Below are 24,388 nucleotides of genomic sequence, written 5' to 3'. Positions count from 1 at the left end.
ATACTAAATTTCTCTGAGCCTATTTCTTACTCTATACTGTGGGAACAATAATTACTATACATTCTTTCAGAATTGTAAGAATTAAATGAGTTAGTAGAGGAAAAGAGCCCTATACCATACAACCTAGCTTGTATGAGGTACTCAGTGAACATTCTCTCCTCTGTCCTCAGTTTTCCTCGGTTCTTGGCAGGACTTCAATACTTAGTCTGATTCCTTAGCATTTGCATTTTTAATTACAAAGTCTAGTGTTTGAATAATCATCTACTTTTATAACATAGTTATTCAGTGGTTAATTTAGAAATAATCTGAAATACTAGTTTTCAATTACAATTTGTTTCTAACTTTTAGAAAATAGTATAATCATTTTTGGGCTTCCCTGGTGGCTCAGATAGTAAAGAATCTGTCTGCAATGCCAGAAACCTGGGTTCAATCCCTGCGTCAGGAAGACGCCCTGGAGAAGGGAATGGCAATGCACTCCAGTATTCTTGCCTGGAAAATTCCATGGATGGAGGAGCCTGGCGGGCTACAGTCCATGAGGTTGCAAAGAGTCCAACATGACTGAGCAATTTTTACTCATTCATAATCATTTTCAGGATGTATATTAATATTTTGTTTAATGATAAATGTACATCAAATATAAACATGTGGTCTGATTTCTAAATGACATCTGAAATTTCCTTGGTTTTAAAGGGATCATCAAGTAATAAGTGATTATGTTGTAACATGGTGTCTGCCTCCATGAACAGTGTCTCACTGTATCTTACTGTGCACAATGTTCATTGAACCCATGCTAGGCAAGGCACAAGCAGGGAAGCTGGAAGAAAACACAAGGAGTCGTAGGAATTGCAAACACATTTATTTTCCCCTGACTGGCACAGCAGCACTAGCAGCAGATACGCTGTATTCTCTCCTCTTGTGGTTGACCCAGCTGTCACAGCCATAACACAGCCTCACCGCCATAACGCAGCCAAAACGTAACTGCAAGGGCTTTTTCAGGTGGAGCTTATATATGCTTACAGAACAAAGGTAGCCAGTGGCCAAGTGAGTACCTTGTGATGTGCATGTGTGGTGCTATAAGTGAGCTCAACTGTTATATAATCATTATTTACAAAACATGGGGCAAGAGTGAAAGGACATGGTGAGAGAGTCTGACCACCACCATCTTGGCTAATTTGCTCTTTCCCTACAAACAGAAAATGATATCAGAATCAACCAGAAAGATCTCACTTGGGAAACAGTGAAAAGATAGCATTTTGCACATTAGCATTAGAAACAAATATTATAAAACACTAATTATGCATTTCAACACAAACAAAAAGGATTTAAAAAAACAATACACTAAGAATGCTTTGAAGTCTTCAGAAGGCCTTCAGAAATGAGACAGTTGAGCTAGAGGAAGATATGGATGAACTAAAATCTGGAATGTGTACACAGACAACAATTGATTTTACTTTCTCTAACTCCTGAGCTCATATTTTTATTCATGCTTTTTTTTTTAATTAAAATTTCCTCAGATTATCAGAATTACTATTATATAAGGAGATCAGTCCTGGGTGTTCATTGGAAGGACTGATGCTAAAGCTGAAACTCCAATACTTTGGCCACCTCATGCGAAGAGTTGACTCACTGGAAAAGACCCTGATGCTGGGAGGGATTGGGGACAGGAGGAGAAGGGGACGACAGAGGATGTCATCCCCCCATCCAGGGCTGGATGGCATCACCTACTCAATGGACATGAGTTTGAGTGAACTCCGGGAGTTGGTGATGGACAGGGAGGCCTGGCGTGCTGCAATTCATGGGGTTGCAAAGAGTCGGACACGACTGAGAGACTGAACTGAACTGAACTGAACTGAAAGCAGTTCATATTTTATGTATGCACCATCACCTAATTTATTTAATTTTCATAAACATGAGTCCTGCCATCTAAGATTTTGTAAACAAACAGCTGTTATCAACATGTAGAAAACATAAACATGACAATTTCGCATGAATTCATCTTCTCAATAACAATATACCAGCTTAAGCAAGTCATTGTTGGTGGGCTCATCGTTTTGTTCAGACTCTTCAGTTCTTGAAGGAACCGGTAGTGTCATCTCTCTGTGCTACAGTCAACACATTCAGATGGCTTTTGATTTGCCATTGCAGCGTCCTTAAATATTTAGAAGTTCCACCTGAAGTTCATCCCTTTGCTTCTCTTTCTCAGGTTGTACAAATTAAAAATGAAATCAGTATATCACTCTTCTCCTTTCTATCTGTAGTGCTTTTTCTTTCCCACCCTCTGTCAGTTCCTTCCTTTTTTCCTCTCTCCTTACCTATACCTGTTTATTCCAAGGAATAGTTCAGGGGCAAAGAGCCCTTTCTTCCTGGATCAGGTAGAACAGAACATTCTACTCACTCAACCAGTCAGCCACCCCCTTTCCTTCCCTGAATGCATCCTTTGTTTCATCTTCAAGGGACTCTGCTGATTTGCTAAATGACCTTTTCCTCATAATTTAAATAACTTCTGTTTTTAAAAGTTCTTCTCAAGTCCTTCTGTCACCTAATTTACAATTTGTCCTGTCCCACCTTGTTTGTGCACGTTCTTCTTCTCTTAATTTGAGTCCATATTTTGAAAGATGTCTTTCTATCCTAAAATAGCTATTTGGCTCTATGAATTAACTGCACAAGCAAAATTTTTTGAACACTTGACATTTTAGTACCTCAGCACAAATTTTTCTTTAGCTTCTCAAAAAATGTTTATTTACTCTCTTTTTTAAAATAGTGTCAACGTATCTTGTGGACTATTAACTCAAAGTTTTCTGAATGTTTTGTATTTGATTTCCTCCTTTCATGTGTTCTTAACATATCTATTCCAGCATGGCTAGAACACAGTAGTCAAATGGGAAATACAGATTGAAAGTCAGGTTGGAGAAGTCAAGGGCTGCCATACATGGTATCCTGCTTGTGCCATGAATAATACACAGGCCAGGGGAGAGAAGGGAGCTGAAACCAGGCCTGGGCTCTGCTCACCATGCCCTGCCCAAGGCTGTGTTTATCTAAGGAAGGTGGGCTTTGTTGATTCTTGTAAAGGTGTCATAGGGGCTGGTGGTGTTCTAGTAGAAGATAATGTATGGGAGTTTGGATTTTATAATGCAGTGAAAAGCCAGCAAGAGGGAATAAAAGAATTCAATGTATAGTTTGTGAAGAACACTCTGCTGTGTATCAGGGGTTGGAGAGAGGCAGGAGTAGAAGTAAGGAGGCCAGTCAGGAGGTGGTGGTGACCACAAGTATGGTGGTGATCCTGGTGCAGAGAAATCAATAGATTCATTGTATCTTTTGGAGGCAAAATGAGCAGGGCTTGATGGTGGATTAGGTGTGGAAGGTAAAGGAGAGAGAAGTGTGAAAGGCAATTGCTCCAGTTACTGATTTGAATAACTCCATGGGCGGTGGTGCACATCCTGAGATAGGGAGCACTGAGGAAGGAACAGGTGGGGGGATTGTGTCAAGATCTATGGTACAGACAGTTTGAGACACCTATGATGTATCTATATGGCTACCAGAAGGCAAGAACAAAAGTAGCTGAAATTCTGAAGAACATCTGCTTTTTTCTCTGAGTGCCCTGAGGCTTTCCTTGCTTTTCACAATCTGATAGCAACCTATCTGAACAATTCTGTCCTGTGCCTAAATGATTATCGGTATTCTTTCCTCCAGACAATCTAGAAATTTATTTTGAAAGAGCCAAAACAACTCCGGTGCAGTAAGTATAAGCGTAAATGCTTTGCCTTGAGGCAAATGACCAGTGCAATAAGCCCCACTGACCCCATACTGAGGCTGGTCTTCTGTCTGCATTTTATGTAATTTAAAGAGCTTCCTGCAAAGTTCCTTAGCAAACTTTCTGTTTCCCAGTTTTAGTTTTCCCATGAGAAATTCAAGTTGACCTCTCTCCTTCTCTTACTGGCTTGAGAATCACAGTCACAGTAAGTCAGGTTTGACAGTTTTTCTCCCAAGTTATCTGCATTTACTTGGTCTTAGAATTTATAATCTAAATAATTTATAATGGCACAATGTAAATCTAGAGCCAACCTGTCACTGGGATCCCTTCTCTAATCCACTAGATAAACTCCCAGGCGTGAATGACTCCAGTACTCATGGATTTGTTCTCTCTTGCTCAAGTAGGCAGAGCCAAAACCAATGACTAAAAACCACAGGGAGAGAGATGTTGGCTCAACTAAAGGAAAAGCTTCCTAATGTTTAGCGCTGTCTGAAAATGGAAGTGCCTGCTGGGGAAGGAGTGAGTTATGGTTTCTGGTGGTGTCAAGGCATAGAGCAGATAATCATTTGGTGCAGATTCCATGGTAGAGATTGAAGTCAGGGTATAGAAGTAATCTCCACTGACTATTGAATTCCTGCTCCTGCAAGAGCTTTACACAGATGTTTCGTCTCATTTAATCCTCATAACAACCCCCAAGGGAATCAGTTATAACCCCACCGGGAGAGGTTACAGTCACAATTTAAGATCACACAGCTAGAGTGGCAGAGCCAGGATTCAGAGCCAGGATTTAAACTCTGAGTCCAAAGCCTTTGTTTATCCTTCCACAATTCATGGAAGCTTGAGAAAATGAACTAGGGGATTTTTAAGGTCCCTTCCAGCATTGTGGTTCTGAGTAGAAATATGGATTCAAGCATCACTGACTATGTTTTCCTTCAATCACCCTTCTGGCCTCAATCTCATTAAAATGATAATCTATGACTCCAAAACTGTCTGTGGTCTCCATCAAGAAAGGCCCATTTAAAAAAAATCAGCATTTATATGTTGTTTCCACTCTTGAGTTTTCAACAGAACTTAGTGTGAGAGCCTCAAAATCTTTTTTTCTTTTTTTTTCCTTGGCAAAGGACAGAGTTTACATTATAAATGTACAGAAGACTAAGCTTTTAGTATTTCTGAAAACTTATATTGTCTTAACTTCTCTACTCATTTTACAGGTCTTAAAAGTCTTAGAAGATCTGAAGATATTTGACCCAAGGTCAACTTCTCTGGTCCAAGTTCTGAATCAGATTTTTTTTAACATTAGAATTTAAAAATTCATGTTAGAATTAGAATTTTTAAATGATTAGACCCTAAGAGTTCTCATCACAAGGAAAAGTTCTATTTCTTTAATTTTGTTATCTATATGAGATGATGGATGTTCTGTAAACTTTTGTGATAATAACTTCAGGATATATGTAAGTGAAATCTTTATAGTGTACACCTTAAACTTATATGGTACTATATGTCAATTATATCAACAAACCTGGGAGAAAAAAATGAGTCTGAAAACAGGCTTAATTTACTTATATGGTGTTAAATTTACTTATGATAGTATGTGTGTTAAATGCTATTTTCTAGATTGAAGCTGAATTTGCCAAGGAAAGAGCCCAACATTTGGTTGAATTTCAGGAGCAAGCTCTTCTCTTTAAGGAAGAAGCTAAACTGGAACTTGATATTGAAAAGGAAAAACACCAAGAAATAATCCAAAAGTATAAGAAAGAACAAGAAGAACTACAAATGAAGGTCTGTCATTATGGTACTCATCATTATTTAATGGATTTGAAACTGTAGATGTTAGTTATTTCCTCCTAAGGACAACACTATATTTCTAACTCCTATAGATTTCCTCATGGTCATCACAGCTTATTTTTAGATAGAATGATTTGGCTATTCTCCATAATGAATGACTGAGATAAATTACATAAGAATATAATCCAGCTATGTATGGAATTTTTCCTACTAAATAAACATTTATTTATAAACATATTTTTAAAACAGCATAAATTACGTAACTAATAATTAACATGGTTAGATATTCTAATACCTCAAATGTCCAACAAAAGATAATGATGTATTTTACATAACTAAATTTTACCAACAACTAAAGTCTATCCCCTTTAGTTTCAAATATTTTCAATTTTAGTTTTGAATGAAGGGGAAATATTTTTTAAATATCAGACTTCCATAATTTCTTTAACAATGTATACTAAACAAAATATAAGGTTTTGACAAGGTTCCCTTGTTTTCATAAGACTTGAAAGTAGAGTGTGTGTGTGTGTGTATCTTTTGTGTGCGTATATTAACCAAGGCCTACTGGTAAAGTTATATTTTGAATAAACTCATTAAGAGTTTATGTAAATTAGCATTAAATGAGATTTACGGCCTCCACTTTGTTGTACAGGGGATATGGTAGTTTTTTCAGTAGCTCACTGTGAATAGACAGGGCCAGCCACATGAATGTGGTATCACAGGTCCCCATACAAACCTTGCAGGTTTAATGCTCTGCAAATGCTGTCTTGAAATTCTTAATAATAATTTAATCTCTGAATTTGTGTTTTATAAGTGCAGTCCTATTTGGGACAATGGGACAATGGAGCATGCGCTGGGAGTTGTAGCCTCGGCTCACCTAAGCCCTCTCCTCCTCTTCTGGACAGTCCTGTCCTAGACATGCCCTTACTTCCCGGCTCCTGCCCCTCCCACTCCCCTTTTCCCCTCACCCTGTGACTGCTGTTAGTTACTCTCCCATGTGGCCCAGGACCATCAGCAGGGGAATGCTGAAAGGCAGGCCCCAACTTGCTGGGGCTACAGTCTTTCAAGAGCAATCCTAAGTCCAGATTTTGTGAGTGAATTCTCTTGATTTTTTTTTTTTACTGTTGACTCCCTTATTAAAAAATCAAAGCATGTGAGCCTCCTCTTCCCAAGATAACCTTCTCTGTTTTAGTGGCAGCTCTCCTCTGGATGAAGGAAACTACTGCTCAGACCCAGAAGTGACCCTCTCCCTCCCTGGGTTAATTGAAGAAAATGGAATATTAATTTATAAAAACTGTGGCGAATAGATTTCTTGTAAAAGTTATTGTTAATGTAAATTTAACATTTGAAACAAATTTGGGGTACATAACTCTTAAGTAATGGTTCACAAAATCCTTGGAACTTTAGTCTGTAAATGCTTTCCAGATTCTTCATGGGCTGATTTCTTGCTGTACTAATATTTATAATATGACAATATCCGTAGCATAAAAAATGATATGTTTTGTCAGAAGCAGCTTTGCTCTTCTTGGTATGTTTTGTGTTATTTGTTTTGCTTTTTTAAGGAGAAAAATAAGCAATCTTTTCCCTTCTAAAGATGCTGTGACACTGAGAAGTTTCTCAAGTTGTTCTTTCCTCTCTTTGTCTGGAGGTACCACCTTCAGAAGCAGTATATTTTCAAAGTATTCTGGTATCCTCTAGAACTGCATTGTTTAATATAGTAACTTATGTGCCTACTTAAGTTTCAATTAATTAAAATTAAATAAAATTGAAAATTGAGTTCCTCACTCATGTTTGCCACATTTTAAGGGTGTAATAGCCCATACTAGCAAGTGAGAGCCTACTGTTAACATTTCTTCTCGGTTTAATGATCAGTGATTTCACCTTCATAGCTTTGAATTGGTCATGGTGAGAGTGTTTACATCATGGAAATTGAATACAAATCTGACTTCTGTGTGTGTGTGTGAGAGTCCATTGTTAAATATTTACCAATGCAGTCGTGTCTGACTCTTTGCGACCCCCATGGACTTTATAGTCCATGGAATTCTCCAGGGCAGGGATCAAACCCAGGTCTCCCACATTGCGGGTGGATTCTTTACCAGCTGAGCCACAAGGAAAGCCCAAGAGTACCACAATAGGTAGCCTATCCCTTCTCCAGCAGATCTTCCTGACCCAGAAATCAAACCAGGGTCTCCTGCATTGCAGGCTGATTCTTTACCAGTTGAGCTATCAGGGAAGTATTTACCAGTACACCACTATCAATAGTCACATGTGGGTAGTGGCTACCACATAAGACAGTGCAGAATATTTCTTCTTGTTGTTCAGTCACTAAGTTGTGTCTGACTCTTTGCAACCCCATGGACTGCAACACACCAGGCTCCCCAGTCCTTCACTGTTTCGTGGAGTCTATTCAAATTCATGTCCATTGAGTCGGTGACTCTATCTAATCATCTCATTCTCTGCCGCCCCCTTCTCCTTTCGGCTTCAGTCTTTACCAGCATCAGGGTCTTTTCCAATGAGTCAGCTTTTCTCATCAAGTAGCTAAAGTATTGGAGCTTCAGCTTCAACATCAGTCCCACCAGTGAATATTCAGGGTTGATTTCCTTTAGGATTGACTGGCTTCATCTCCTTGCTGTCCAAGAGACTCTCAAGAGTCTTCTCTAGCACCACAGTTCGAAAGCATAGGTTCTTCAGGGCTCAGCCTTCTTTATGGTACAGCTCTCACATCTCTACATGATTCCTGGAAAAACCATAGCTTTGATTATATGGACCTTTGTCAGCAAAGTGATGCCTCTGCTTTTAAATATGCTGTCCAGGTTTGTCATAGCTTTTCTTCCAAGGAGCAAGCATCTTGTAATTTCATGGCTGCAGTCACCATCTGCAGTGATTTTCGGAGCCCAAGAAAATAAAGTCTGTCACTGTTTCCATTTTTCCCCCAGCTATGTACTGTGAAGTGATGGGACCAGCCATGATCTTAGTTTTTTTAATATTGAGTTTCAAGCCAGCTTTTCCCTCTCCTCTTTCACCTTCATCAAGAAACACTTCAGTTTCTCTTCACTTTCTGCCACTGGAGCGGTATCATCTGCATATCTGGGGTTGTTGATATTTCTCCAGCAGTCTTGATTCCAGCTTGTGCTTCATCCAGGCCACCTTTCACATGATATACTCTGTATATAAGTTAAATAAGCAGGGTGACAATGTAGAGCCTTGAGGTACTCCTTTCCCTATTTTGAAACAGTCCATTGTTCCATATCTGGTCCTATATGTTGTTTATTGACCCACATACAGGTTTCTCAGGAGGCAGGTAAAGTGGTCTTGTATTCCTATCTTTTTTAAGAATTTTCCAGTTTGTTGTGATCCACATAGTCAAAGGCTTTAACATAGTCAATGAAGCAGAAGTAGATACTTTTCTGGGGTTTCTTTTCTTTCTCTATAATCCAACAAATATTGGCAATTTGATCTCTACTTCCTCTGCCTTTTCTAAATCAGCTTGTACATCTGGAAGTTCTCAGTTCACATACTGTATGGTAGTTTGAACATTCTTTGGCATTGCCCTTCTTTGAGACTGGAATGAAAACTGACATTTTCCAGTCCTATGGCCACTGGTGACTTTTCCCAATTTGCTCATGTATTCTGTCACTGAAGAAAGTTCTATTGGGCAAGGCTACTATAGAAGGTATGGTATCTAGAGTACCTTCAATCATCATATACAAGGATGAAAAAAAAAATACATCAAAGGAAACCTTACTAGTATGATTTGAGTAGACTGTAGCACTGAAGAATTGATGCTTTTGAACTGTGATGTTGGAGAAACCTCTTGAGAGTCCCTTGGACTGCAAGAAGATCCAATCAGTCCATCCTAAAGGAAATCAGTCCTGAATATTCATCGGAAGGACTGATTCTGAAGCTGAAACTCCAATACTTTGGCCACCTGATGTGAAGAACTAACTCATTTGAAAAAACCCTGATGCTGGGAAAGATTGAAGGCAGGAGAAGAAGGGGATGACAGAGGATGAGATGGTTGGATGGCATCACCAACTCAATGGACATGAGTTTGAGTAAACTCCGGGAGTTGGTGATGGACAGGGAGGCCCAGCATGCCACAGTCCATGGGGTCACAAAGAGTCAGACAGGACTGAGTGACTGAACTGACTGACTGACTGTAGCTATGATGCTCTCCTACATGCATCCCCAAACATCAGGTCCCAAAGTCACCCTAAAATGAGTCCAGACAGGCACTTGATCAAGACTTGAGTTGTCCTTGGTAGTTCAGTTCAGTTACAAAGATTTAGGTATTTCAAAGTATGTTCAAGTGATTAATGCAATTCCATTTTCGGTGATAAAAATAAAATCTTAGTCTTAACTTTTAAAATTGTGAAGGCCTATATGTGTCATAAGATTTGTTTCAATCAGATCAGAAGAGAACACCAATTATTTAGAATAAACCTCTTAAAACCAAGAGAATTCTGTGGATACCTAGAGACTATTACCTATAAACTAATGCAAGACTTATCTTACAGATATCCAACTTAATCGAAGGTGCTACTAAAGATCTAAGACTAAAACTCGCTGCTCTTGAAGAAAAACTCCGTGAATCCCATGTTCAATATACTGAGGAATCTGCGTTAAAGGAGAAAGAAATTGAAAACCTTAAAAATTTGGTTGTAGAATTTGAATCACGTCTGAAGAAGGAAATTGACAGTAATGGTTCCGTCTCAGAGGACCTGAGGAAGGAAATGAAAAAGAAGTCGGATGAACTGGAAAGAGTAATGCTGGCACAAGCACAACTGATAGAGCGATTCAACCAGTCCCAGGAGGAGGTAGGAAACGGGTGATGGCGCCAGTGCAGTTAGTGAGAGAGTGCTGGTCTTTCAACAAATAAACAAACAAAGACATGAAATGTAGCTTGGTGTCATGCAGAAAGTTCTGGACTGTTTATTAGGCAGAGACCTGGGGTCATATCCTGGCTCTGTCCTTAACTTCAGTTCAGTTCAGTTCAGTTCAGTCGCTCAGTCGTGTCCGACTCTTTGTGACCCCATGAACTGCAGCACGCCAGGCCTCCCTGTCCATCACCAACTCCCAGAGTTCACCCAAACCCATGTGCATTGCATTGATGATGCCATCCAACCATCTCATCCTCTGTTGTCCCCTTCTCCTCCTGCCCTCAATCTTTCCCAGCATCAGGGTCTTTTCAAATGAGTCAGCTCTTCACATCAGGTGGCCAAAATATTGGAGTTTCAGCTTAGGCAGGCATTTAACCTCTCTGGACCTGGCTTCCTTTTCTGTAAAATAAATAATACATTTATCTATGTAATCTCTAAGGTTTCCTTGGCAAGTTCTACTGTGTTGCAAATGACCATTTAAAACCTCTAAGATTAGAAATCTTTATATATTTATGTCTTATTTGTTGAAACATTACATTTTTGCCAAAGAAACTTTTAGAGTACTTGCTGTTTAATATTTTAGACAGTATATTTTAAATACAGTTATTCTTTAGGGTTTTATTTTTCTGTCATTCTAAAGTTGTAAGATAATCTACATGTATTGGTCTTCTTTCCTGTGTATGCACAATTATTTCAGCAGTGTTTTATTTAAACTGGAGTAGACAAATTCATGTCCATGGCATCAGCAAACTTTGGGAGATGGTGAGGGACAGGGAGGCCTGGCATGCTGCAGTCCATGGAGTTGCAAAGAGTCAGACACACGACTAGGCGACAGAACAACAACATAATTTGGGGCTTCCTTGGTGGCTTAGTGGTAAAGAATCCACCTGCAATGCAGGAGACCCAGGTCTAATCCCTAGGTCAGGAAGATCCCCTGGAGAAGGAAATGGCAACCCACTTCAGTTCTTGCCTAGGAAATCTCATGGGCAGAGGAGCCTGGCAGGGCAGAGGAGCCTGGCAGGACACAGTCCATGGGGTTGCAAAGAGTTGGACACAACACAACAACAACAGACTTATTTTGATTTTAATTTTGTTTTCCTAACAAAATCTTATTTCTGAACTGCTGACCATTTTAGAAATGGTGGATGCTACTGACTAAATGTCTTCCCAAATTCATATGTTAAATATAATCACTAGTATGATGTGTGGAGATGGGTCTGTCAGAGGTGATTGTGTCTTGAGAGGTGATTGTGTCTTGAGAGATGAGCTAATCTCCTGAATGGAATTAGTGCTCTTATGAGAGAAAGCTCCCTCTTCCCTTTCACCATGTGAGGACACAGTAAGAGGATGGCCATTTTGAATCAGGGTCCTTACCAGACACCAAATCTGTCGGCACTTTGATCTTGAACTTCGCAGTCTCCAAAACTTTGAGAAATAATATTTGTTGTTTGAACTATGCAGCCTCTGGTATTTTGTTGTAGTAACCCAAACTTATTAAAACAGTGGGGCAATTTTCCAATAGCCAAGAATTAGAATATTGTCATATTAGAATATTTGATCCTATTTATAACAGTATAACAAATAAAGGCAAATGGAGGAAGATTCTGAATGTTAGTGATAAATAATATTTATTGGTTTCATTGGTGTCTTAAAGATGAATAAAAGGAAAGTGCTAGTAGTAATATTGATTATTAATAAATATACCATGTTTTCTTGCTATTTGTAAATTGTCAACCAAAATTCAAAGTTTATACCATCATTATAATTATGACATAGTGAACCTATTCCAAAGAAATTTTAAGTTAAAATGTGGAATGAACAAAATATTGGATCAAAAATAATACCTAAAAACCCTATTAAAGTAGGAATTACCTCCATGTTACAGATGAGAAACTGACTCAAGATGTTTGAATAATTTCTAAGATGACCCAGCATGGTGGAGCCAAGATTCAAATTTGAATTTCTTAGATTTGGATCTCTAAATTTCATCTCCATGAATTTCTATATTTCCTCTTTTAGGATACTTGAATTTTAGTGATTCTGCTTCTAAATTTCAAAGTGACCTAAGGCTTGGCACTCAAATCTCCAGGATACACACACACACACACACACACCCTCTCTCTCTGTTACTTTTAGAATAATAATAAACACACTAATGCTTACTCTACCAGATGGTTAGGGTGTTGTGTGATTGAATGTCTCCTGTTGGAACACAGCACCACAACCTCCCTTGGAAAAGGGGGCTGCTCCTCCAGTCCAGGCAGGAGTGGGAAGAGCCAGCATACACATGGACTCAGCTCTGCTGGAGAAGGAGAGAGGTGATGCTTCAACTAAGACAGCAGTGTTGAAGTTCTAGAGGTGGGACAGCAGGTTAAAGGAGAGAAAGGCCAAATTAACTAGACCAGCAGGTTTTCTAACTCTTAAATCTCCCAAAGAAATGGCAATATGGAAAGTGATGAGTTATTTATAAACTGCTGCTAAGCTGCTGCTAAGTCACTTCAGTTGTGTCCAACTCTGTGCGACCCCATAGACGGCAGCCCACCAGGCTCCCCCGTCCCTGGGGTTCTCCAGGCAAGAACACTGGAGTGGGTTGCCATAGGACATTTTTTTATTCTAGGAATTTATAAACTAGAACAAGACTATAAAGGGTCAAATCCAGGAAATATATAATAGGCCCGTGCCTATATTCAAGTGCCAGGCACTGTGCTAGTCATCAATATGCAATTATGAACATGACTGACAACTGCCATCCCATGCTTTCAAAGAGGAATTTAGAGAACATATTATGTTGAGCAGTTAAAGTGACATCCAGAGGCAAGAATGACCTAAAAGAAACTTCCCATGTAAAAAACACAGACTAAAAGTTAACAATCTGGCCATAGGACTTGTATTAGTTATGTATCGTTATGTAACAAATTGTCATCAAAATCAGTGGCTTTAAACAGCGAACATTTATTTCTGAGTATCAGAGATCTGAATGTACGGCTTAGCTGGATGCCTCTTGCTCAGTACCTCTCATGAGGTTGGTGTTAGGGTGTCAGCTGCTGCAGTCTCATTAAAAAGGCTCAACTGGGGGCAGGTTGACTTCCAAGCTCACTTTTGTAGTTGTCAACAGGATTTACTTCCTCATGGTTGTTGGGCTGAGAGCCTCAGTTCAATGTTGGCTGAAGAAGGGGAAGAGAAGAACCCCTCACTTCCTTCCAACATGAACTTTTCCATAGAAGAGCCTGGCAACATGGCAGCTAGTCTCTTGCAAAACAAGCGAGTAAGAAAGAGAGAGTGCAAGAGAGGGTGCCCAAGATAGAAGCTGCAGTCTCTCTAACTTAATCTCAGAAGTGGTATCCCGCTGCTTTTGCTGCATTCTATTCATTAGAGATGGAACAACAACTCCAGGCCACACTCAACTCAAAGGGGTTGCAGAAGGCTGTGAATAGCAAGAGGGCAGGGATAACCGGGGGCCATTTTATAGTTTGCCAACTCAGGGCCTCTGAAGGTAACTTTGGCAAGAGAAGCTAGACTAAAAGTGAAGAACGAATATCTTTTTCACACAAAAGCAGCTACATTTGGAATTCTTCCTGCCTGTTGGTTGTAACAGGAAACCACTCAGAGATGAAATTTTTTTACATGCAGATTTTGGAAAGATACGATACTGAGTTGGTATATAAATGATTGTAGATCATTACTGGGAAATAGAAAGGGATTGTAGCAAAAGTAAAGTTATCTTGGGACATGGCTGAGGGCAGACTTCCCACTAGAAGTTAGACAATTACAACTGAACTGTAAGAGTAAATAATTAAGACTGCTTCTCTGTTTAAGAATGCTAAAGTCCAGAACATTCTTATTAAATTGGAAATGAATTAATACAAGTGATAGGAATTATGAGCCAGAGAGAACTGAGGTTGTTAGCATGTAAAGTAAAAAGTACTACTTTTTGTGACCATGCATTCCATACACTTGAAATTTCTCAGATTCTGGAGGAAAACAGCCTCATTTAAGTGGAGAACAAATTCCCATTTGAAAGAAGATAAATTAATGGTCTGATAAGAAAGCTAATTAAGGAGAGGAAAACCCCACTCTCATTCAGGAAGCCAGAAAATAGGTAGAACTTTGTTTTTAATTGTGTAAAGAAAGTTCTCAAGGATAGGAGGAAAGCCATAGCCTCAAAAGGGCAAAATGGATATTCCTCCATGGAGCAGGGATTAGTGGAGTGCTGCCACAGAAACGAGGGTCAAGAAGGTGAAGCAACAAAAGGTTCAGGTCAATAAGAAGAGAAAAAATAGGAAGTAAAACTAAATGGGAAATGTAAATGTAAAAAAGGGGCTCCTGAAATTCTTTACAGGGAAAAGACACAGACATCAAAAATTGGAACAGTTTAAACAAATAAGAAGCCAGGAAAGAAACATAATATGTTAGAGAACAGGACAGTATCATTTAAAACCAGCTTAAAATAGATCCCATGCTTTTTGCTGCCAGTTTTCCTTCCTTACTAGCTCCATAAGCTAGTAAGAGCTCCACTAGCTCTTGAGCACTACCAAGACAGTGTGGCTCCACTGTTTGGGGCCTTGGATCCAAAAGGAGAATGTGAAAAACAGATCAAAGTAAAGCCAGTACAGAGAGTTCAATATTTTTGTTGACTTAAAACTATAGATAAGGAAAACATAAGGAGCAGAAGTTTTAAATTCTCCCACTTCCTATAGCTATCTAATGAAGATGAAAGATATTCAAAAATAGAAGGTAATGCTCTTGGTTAAACATGAATGATTAATTGCATATGTTTATCTCTGCATCCATCCCTAAATACCCTAAAATGACAGTAAATTAATTAAAATTGAATAAATACATAAGGAAAAAAGAACAGGAAAGGAGATGACATTTGATGAAAAAAATGTTGACCAAAATTTGGAAAACGGAAAGTAAGGTATGGATGAGAGGTAATCAGCAGGTTATGGATATTGAAACCTAATGCTTGTGGAGAGTGTGGGAGTGCATGGAATCCTAAAAAGGAGCAAACCCAATCACATTAGAAAGGCTCAACAGATAATCTCTCAAAGTGGGAGAGAAGTGTAGATCTGAAAACAGGGCTGTTTGAATGGTTTTTAAAGGTGCAAACAGATGCTTAGATGCCCTCTGCAACCCCAGGCAGCCTCCACCTACCGTCCTGGCAGGATCCTAAAGGTTTACACTCTAGAAAACCTGAATGCAAGAGTCTTTGGACCTGAGGATACACAAAAGCAGAATATAAGGCAAGAGCTAGAGTGAAGGTCTGTATATTTCAGGGTGAGACCTCCCAGTCCCTGTCACCCACTCACTTCCCAGAACACAGACAACCAAGCTTATATATCAATACCCAGGAAATTGGAGGAGCCCTCTGTGGTAAAATGAGCTAGCTCAAAAGAAGATACCTCTGGCTTGGGAATAAACTTAACCAATGAATTGAAAGACTTATACACTAAAAACTATAAGACACTGATTAATTGATTAAAGAAAGTTTAAAAAAAGAAAATACCTCTGGGTACCAACAACTATTAGTACCTCTGGGCACTAAATAACTTTTAATTAAAAGTTATATGCATGTCCAATGAAACATATACCAGTAAACAAGCCCTTACCTAGTAGGCACACAGAGTTTCCAGTAACATTTTGAAGACTCATTTTTAAACACAAAAACCAAGAATAACCAAGCATTTGAGGAATACTTCTAATATGAAAGACAGAATCAGGATCAAACAAATAAGCAAAAAAAGAACAATGTGGGAAGAAAAAGTGTCAAAAAAGAGCATAATTCATATCCTTAGAGACAAAAGAGAAGATATATCCATGAAATGTGAGGGAGGCTTTCTTATCTCTCCTTGCTATTCTTTGAAACTCTGCATTCTGATGCTTATCTTTCCTTTTCTCCTTTGCTTTTCACTTTTCTTCTTTTCACAGCTATTTGTAAGGCCTCCTCAGACAGCCATTTTGCTTTTTTGCATTTCTTTTCCATGGGGATGGTCTTGATCCCTGTCTCCTATACAATGTCACAAACCTCCATCCATAGTTCATCAGGCACTCTATCAGATCTAGTCCCTTAAATCTATTTCTCACTTCCACTGTATAAATCATAAGGGATTTCATTTAGGTCATACCTGAATGGTCTAGTAGTGTTCCCTACTTTCTTCAATTTAAGTCTGAATTTGGCAATAAGGAGTTCATAATCTGAACCACAGTCAGCTCCCGGTCTTGTTTTTGCTGACTATATAGAGCTTCTCCATCTTTGGCTGCAAAGAATATAATCAATCTGATTTCGGTGTTGACCATCTGGTGATGTCCATGTGTAGAGTCTTCTCTTGTGTTGTTGGAAGAGGGTGTTTGCTATGACCAGTGCATTCTCTTGGTGAAACTCTATTAGTCTTTGCCCTGCTTCATTCCATATTCCAAGGTCAAATTTGCCTGTTACTCCAGGTGTTTCTTGACTTCCTACTTTTGCATTCCAGTCCCCTATAATGAAAAGGACATCTTTTTGGGTATTAGTTCTAAAAGGTCTTGTAGGTCTTCATAGAACCGTTCAACTTCAGCTTCTTCAGCATTACTGGTTGGGTCATAGGCTCGAATCACCATGATATTGAATGGTTTGCCTTGGAAACGAACAAGATCTTCTGTTGACCATGATGGCTACTCCATTTCTTCTAAGGGATTCCTGCCCACAGTAGTAGATATAATGGTCATCTGAGTTAAATTCACCCATTCCAGTCCATTTTAGTTCGCTGATTCCTAGAATGTCAACATTCACTCTTGCCATCTCCTGTTTGACCACTTCCAATTTGCCTTGATTCATGGACCTAACATTCCAGGTTCCTCTGCAATATTGCTCTTTACAGCATCGGACCTTGCTTCTATCACCAGTCACATCCACAACTGGGTATTGTTTTTTTCTTTGGCTCCATCCCTTCATTCTTTCTAGAGTTACTTCTCCACTGATCTCCAGTAGCATATTGGGCACCTACTGACCTGGGGAGTTCCTCTTTCAGTATCCTATCATTTTGCCTTTTCATACTGTTCATGGTGTTCTCAAGGCAAGAATACTGAAGTGGTTTGCCATTCCCTTCTCCAGTGGACCACATTCTGTCAGACCTCTCCGCCATGACCCATCTGTCTTGGGTGGCCCCACATGGCATGGCTTAGTTTCATTGAGTTAGACAAGGCCGTGGTCTGTGTGATCAGATTGGCTAGTTTTCTGTGATTATGGTTTCAGTGTGTCTGCCCTCTGATGCCCTCCCGCAACACCTACCATCTTACTTGGGTTTCTCTTTACCTTGGACCTGGCGTGTCTCTTCATGGCTGCTCCAGCAAAGCGCAGCTGCTGCTCCTTACCTTGGACGAGGTCGCCCCTCCTGGTACTTCCCTTGCAGCCTTTCTCAGGAAGCTCCACAATGAGGGAGTAAACTAAGAAAGGAGAAGACACACGAATCAGGAAATGAGCATTTCCACACAGGAGAGAGGTAGGGGGAATCCCCAGGTCCAGGACGATGGTGGGAAAAAATCCAAGGATGACAGCAGTGTAACAGACTTGGAGAAAACCAGACTGAGTTCAATAAAAGAATGGCAGATTTTTAGAAGTATGTCTCTGAGGAAAAAAAAGAATGGATAGATTACATGGAGTGCTTAAATGTGTTGAGAGGATATTTACACTTCTGTAAGTAGGTTTGGTGAAAAATTGGTTATCAACACCTAGAAAACTAAGCAGATAAATAATGGGATAATAATAAACTCCAGAAGGGAACTGTGAAAGAAAGGAAGTGTAATCATAGTACACTGCATGGCTGAGGTGTACATATACTTATACACTATAATCATATAAGGCGGAATATAGATTTGACTAAAAATTGTGGTAGAAATTGGGAAGGTTTTTCAATAAAATTGTGATAGGAGCCTCTCCTAGGTGAGCAGAAACATCTTCTAATGGAAGGTGAAACAACTGTAAGGAAGCTAAATCCTCATCTTTGATTCTATGAAATCAGTAGATAATGACTTCAAAATTGAAAACCATGAGGTAGCTGTATAATAACATTATTTAGGACTATGGATATAAATATCATTAGAAACAGCTTAAAAACCTGAAAAATGATTGTTCCTGGGAGGCAGAACCTGAAAGTGTGAAGAAGTGCTTTATTTCATTATAAAGTTATAGTATTATTTTAGTCTTTAACTATGTGTAATAAACTAATTTTTAAAAATAATTTAAAATAATGGATAAGAGTAAATGATATAGAGGACCTGACAGAGAGGGAAGCAGAGGAAAGGATAAAGGACAAAGTTATAGAAGAAGAAACAGGAAAGTTGTAAGTACAGCAAATAAACAACAGAATATGAACCTTAATGAGATATTTTTTAAGATTAGAGAAATTTAAAAAAAAAAACAAAGCAGATTCTAGCTTAAATTTTAGTAACAGGTACCTGAAACATTTCTGTTTATTCTTCAAGTCCAAACAAAAGGAATACTCTTCAGTGAACCCACAGAATCTACATCCAGCCTAATACAGCTGGTTGTTTTTGTTTTTTAATCTTTTTCTACTGAAGTAGAATATATATATCGGAGAAGGCAATGGCACCCCACTCCAGTACTCTTGCCTGGAAAATCCCATGGACAGAGGAGCCTGGTAGGCTGCAGTCCATGGGGTCCCTAAGAGTCGGGCACGACTGAGCGACTTCACTTTCACTGTTGACTTTCATGCATTGGAGAAGGAAATGGCAACCCACTCCAGTGTTCTTGCCTGGCGAATTCCAGGGACAGACAGAGGAGCCTAGTGGGCTGCCGTCTATGGGGTCGCACAGAGTCGGACACGACTGAAGCGACTTAGCAGCAGCAGCAGCAGAATATATATATACACACACACATACATATATATGAGGTGTTATATTCGAAGGGATGGTCAGAGGTCTCTCTGAGAAGATAATATTCAAGCAGACCTGAAGTAAGAAAAAGAGCATTCCAGATAGAGTGAATAGGAAGTGCAAAGGCCCTGTGGTAAGAAGCACCCTGGGAACCTTTGAGAAACCACAAGGAAGTCAGCAAGCATTGCTGGAGCATAGTGAGCAAGGAGGGCATGGTAGGGAGCAAAGTTGGAGGGGCCAATTCATGTGGAGTCTTTGAAGGCATTAAAGACTTTGCACACCTTCCAACTTTGGCTTCTCTTCTGAGAGTCCCTTGGACTGCAAGGAGATCAAACCGGTAAATCCTAAAGGAAATCAACTCTGAATATTCACTGGAGAGACTGATGTTGAAACCAAAGCTCCAATACTTTGGCCACCCGATGCGAAGAGCCGACTCACTGGAAAAGACACTGGGAAAGACTGAAGGCAAAAGGAGAAGGGGGTGACAGAGGATGAGATGGTTAGATAGCATCACCAACTCAATGGACATGAATTTGAGCAAACTCCAGGAGACAGTGGAAGACAGAGGAGCCTGATGTGCTGCAGTCCACGGAGTTGAAAAGAGTCGGACAAGATTTAGCAATTGAAAAACAACGAAGACATTGGATTGTTGGACTTCCCTGGTGGCAAAGTGGATAAGAACCCACCTGCCATTGCAGAGGACACAGGTTCAATCCATGATCCAGTAAGATTCCACATACTATGGAGCAACTAAGCCCAGGAGCCACAACTACTGAGTCTGTGTGCACAGCTACTAAAACCCAGGCACCCTAGAGCCTGTGCTCCACAACAAGAGGAGCCACCACAATGAGAGGCCCTCGCTCCACAACTAGAGAGTAGCCCTTGCTCACTACAACTAGAGAGAGCCCATGCACATCAGTGAAGAACCAGTACAACCAAAAATAAATAATTATTTTAAAAGACTTTGGATTGTTTTCTAAGTGTGGTGAAAAGCTACCTGGCAATGTTGAACAAGGGAGTGACATGATATGACTTATTTTTAGAGAATCACTCTGACTACTGTGTGGAAAATAGGTTGAAGGGGGCAGGGCAAAATGAAAGCAGAAAGACCTATTGCAAGGTCCTTGAAAAGGTCTAGAAAAGCATTCTTGGTCATCATCATAAAGGAGGTGACAATTGGCCAGATTTGGAATATATTTGGTATAAATTTCCTCGGTGGAGGTAACAGAAGTTGCTGATGGGTGGGATGATGAAGAATGGTAAGAGGGGTCAAAGATAACGCCAAAGTTTGGTGTCTCAACAACTGAGTGAATGAAAGTGCCATTACTAAGATGGAAAACACTAGTTAAGGAATACAATTGGGAGGAATATCAAGAATTTGGGGAGAAATATCAATAACCTCAGATATGCAGATGACACCACCCTTATGGCAGAAAGTGAAGAAGAACTAAAGCCTCTTGATGAAAGTGAAAGAGGAGAGTGAAAAAGTTGGCTTAAAGCTCAACATTCAGAACACTAAGATCATGGCATCTGGTCACATCACTTCATGGCAAATAGATGGGGAAACAGTGGGAACAGTGGCTGACATTATTTTTCTGGGCTCCAAAGTCGCTGCAGATGGTGCTTGCAGCCATGAAATTAAAAGACGCTTGCTCCTTGGAAGGAAAGCTGTGACCAACCTAGACAGCATATTCAAAAGCAGAGACATTACTCTGCCAACAAAGGTCCATCTAGTCAAGGCTACGGTTTTTTCAGTGGTCATGTATGGATGTGAGAGTTGGACTATAAAGAAGGCTGAGCATCGAAGAATTGATGCTTTTGAACTGTGGTGTTGGAGAAGACTCTTGAGAGTCCCTTGGACTGCAAGGAGATCCAACCAGTCCATTCTAAAGGAGATTGGTCCTGGGTGTTCTCTGGAAGGAATGATGCTAAAGCTGAAACTCCAGTACTTTGGCCACCTGATGCAAAGAGTTGACTCATTGGAAAAGACTCTGATGCTAGGAGGGATTGGGGGCAGAAAGAGAAGGGGACGACAGAAGATAAGATGGCTGGTTGGCATCACCAACTCGATGGACTTGAGTTTGAGTCAACTCCGGGAGATGATGATGGACAGGGAGGCCTGGTGTGCTGCAATTCATGGGGTCGCAAAGAGTCAGACACAACTGAGCGACTGAACTGAACTGAACTGAACTGAATCTTACCATACTGTTCATACTGTTCATGGGGTTCTCAAGGCAAGAATACTGAAGTGGTTTGCCGTTCCCTTCTCCAGTGGACCACATTCTGTCAGACCTCTCCACCATGACCCGCCCATCTTCGGTAGCCCCACGGGCATGGCTTAGTTTCATTGAGTTAGACAAGGCTGTAGTCCTAGTGTGATTAGATTGACTAGTTTTCTGTGAGTATGGTTTCAGTGTGTCTGCCCTCTAATGCCGTCTTGCAACACCTACCGTCTTACTTGGGTTTCTCTTATCTTGGACATGGGATATGTCTTTATGGCTGCTCCAGCAAAGTGCAGCCCCTGCTCCTTACCTTGGATGAGGGGTATCTCCTCACCACAGCCCCTTCTGACTTTGAATGTGGAATGGCTCCTCTAGGCCCTCCTGCGCCCTCACTGCTCCTTGGAGGTGGGGTTGCTCCTCCAGGCCACGGCCCCTGGCCTCGGACGTGGGGTAGCTCCTCTCGGAAATAGTGTCAGACTTTATTTTTTGGGGCTCCAAAATCACTGCAGATGGTGATTGCAGCCATGAAATTAAAAGACGCTTACTCCCTGGAAGAAAAGTTATGACCAACCTAGATAGCCTATTGAAAAGCAGAGACATTACTTTGCCAACAAAGGTCCATCTAGTCAAGGCTATGGTTTTTCCAGTGGTCATGTGAGAATTGGACTGTGAAGAAAGCTGAGCTCGGAAGAATTGATGCTTTTGAAATGTGGTGTTGAAGAAGACTCTTGAGAGTCCCTTAGACTGCAAGGAGATTCAACCAGTCCATTCTGAAGGAGATCAGCTCTGGGATTTCTTTGGACTGATGCTGAAGCTGAAACTCCAGTACTTTGGCCACCTCACGTGAAGAGTTGGCTCATTGGAAGACTCTGATGCTGGGACACAAAGAGTTGGACACGACTGAGCGACTGAACTGAACTGAACTGAACCTTAACATTTCTGTTAGATATCCAAATGGAGGTGTTGAATGGACAATATGTTCAGGGAACACTGAGGAGAGATACTGATTTCAAAGACATCCACACATCCTAAGCCTTGGAACTAAACGAGGTCACCCAGGGCATGGGGCAATAGAGGAAGGTTGAGAATGTGCCAACTCTGAGAGGCTGGGAGGAGGAGGAGACTAGGGCAAAGGTGATGGAGAGGGAACATCTAGTGAGGTGGGAGGGAAACAGGAAGAGTCTGGCAAGGACTCTAAGGAATGGAAGTTAAAGAAGGGAGCCTGCAACTTAGACTCACAATCTCCTGTACAGGAATTTTGATTTCAGATAGGTTTTGAAATTCAGTTTTGAATTGTTGAAAGTTAATAAAATGCATATGCTCCTGGAGATCTAGGGTAGCCTCTTCCATTTGTTGTTGCTGTTGTTTAGTTGCTAAGTCATGTCTGACTCTTTTGAGACCCCATGGACTGTAGCCCACCGGGATCCTCTGTCCATGGGATTTCCCAGACAAGAATACTGGACTAGGTTGCCATTTCCTTCTCCAGGGAAATCTTCCTAACCCAGGGATCGAACCCAGGTCTCCTGCATTGGCAGGTGGGTTTTTTTTTTTTTACCACAGAGCCACTAGGGAAGCCCCTGGATGAGTTTTAAAATTTTTGGTGTTATCAATATTTTCCAAATGTAAAGTGAAAGTGAGAGTGAAAGTCGCTCAGTCATGTCCTACTCTTTTGAGATCCCATGGACTGTAGCCTGCCAGGCTCCTCTGTCCATGAAATTCTCCAGGCAAGAATACTGGTATGGGTTACCATGCCCTCCTCCAGGGGATCTTCCCAACCCAGGGATCAAACCTAAGTCTCCTGCATTGCAGGCAGATTCTTTACCATCTGAGCCACCAGGGATGCTCCAAATGTGAAGCCTATTTTTTAAAAAAGAAGGCCTATTTATTTAGGAAATGTTACTAACACATCTGGTAAGGATGGATTTATGTAAACTCTAAGATTAAATTTTAGGAATACATACATTTGAAAACATAAATAGCTTTTCTGCAAGAAGAATATGCCTAGTTTTAGGATATGCATTTGTTTGTATATTTATTTGATGTAGAGAAAAATGGCACACATTTCTCTGGTAACTCCATTTATGAGAAACCAAAGAGAGTCAATTAAAAAGTGAGTAGTTCTCATTTTTGAGAACTACTCAATTTGAACCTAATAAAGAGAACGCTGGAGTGTCTTCCAAAGAGTAAAGGGTTAGTAAATGGAGGCTCTCTGCCTTCCAGCTTCACAGGGAACAGGGGCAGATGGGGTGGTGGGTGGAGAGGGGCTATTCTGAGGGGTAGGGGGCTCAGACCAAGGGTCTCCAGTCATGGAGAGGGAGATCCAGGCAAAACTGTCTTTCACGTGTTGGAGAGTCAGCCCTGGTATGGAGTATGGATGCCAAAAATTTGACAGAATGAGAAAAATATGGAGAAACTGTTTTTGTTGTATCTAATTAATGTTAATTAAGTCTCAACTAAAATTAGCTTACTGACTTAGAAAGTAAATCCTGAACACTATGTCTTCATGGCCTCTTCCTCTCCATTCTAAAATCTGCTCTTGAAGGCTATCAGTTCAAGGGACTATTGCCCTCCATCTCTTCTTCTGTTTTAGTATGTCTGCCATGGTTATTTCACAGTGTCCATTATGTTTGCAAGCATAGAAAACAATTTTAAGAACAACCCGCCTAACATCCATTTTGCTTCTTTCCTGGGAATTTATTCAGATTCTCCTCCCTGCCTTACCAAAAGGCCATTTCCACTGTTTTCCTGCAGTGTTTTGGCTGATCAGATTAGCTGAACAGAAGTCTTAAATGGAAGGTTGGGCACATCCTTTGCTAACACCCACTCATCTTTCTGGTTTCCACACCTTTTCCACAGAGTCTCCTTTCACCTCAGCTCCC

At 40.4% G+C, this 24,388-nt stretch overlaps 1 protein-coding gene across 1 annotated transcript in view; it reads left to right on the top strand.

The window, feature by feature from the left end:
* LEKR1 (leucine, glutamate and lysine rich 1) overlaps nucleotides 1-24,388 on the top strand; it is a 192,128-nt gene that overhangs the window by 153,589 nt on the left and 14,151 nt on the right. The window contains exons 9-10 of the mRNA XM_005902068.2: nucleotides 5,366-5,530; nucleotides 10,054-10,353. Of these exons, the coding sequence (XP_005902130.1) occupies nucleotides 5,366-5,530; nucleotides 10,054-10,353 (465 nt within the window). The remainder of the gene's footprint in view (nucleotides 1-5,365; nucleotides 5,531-10,053; nucleotides 10,354-24,388) is intronic.

The sequence above is a fragment of the Bos mutus genome, chromosome 1 (assembly GCF_027580195.1).
Source record: "Bos mutus isolate GX-2022 chromosome 1, NWIPB_WYAK_1.1, whole genome shotgun sequence".
Lineage (NCBI taxonomy): Eukaryota > Metazoa > Chordata > Mammalia > Artiodactyla > Bovidae > Bos > Bos mutus.
This window is presented reverse-complemented; position numbering and strand designations above follow the sequence as displayed.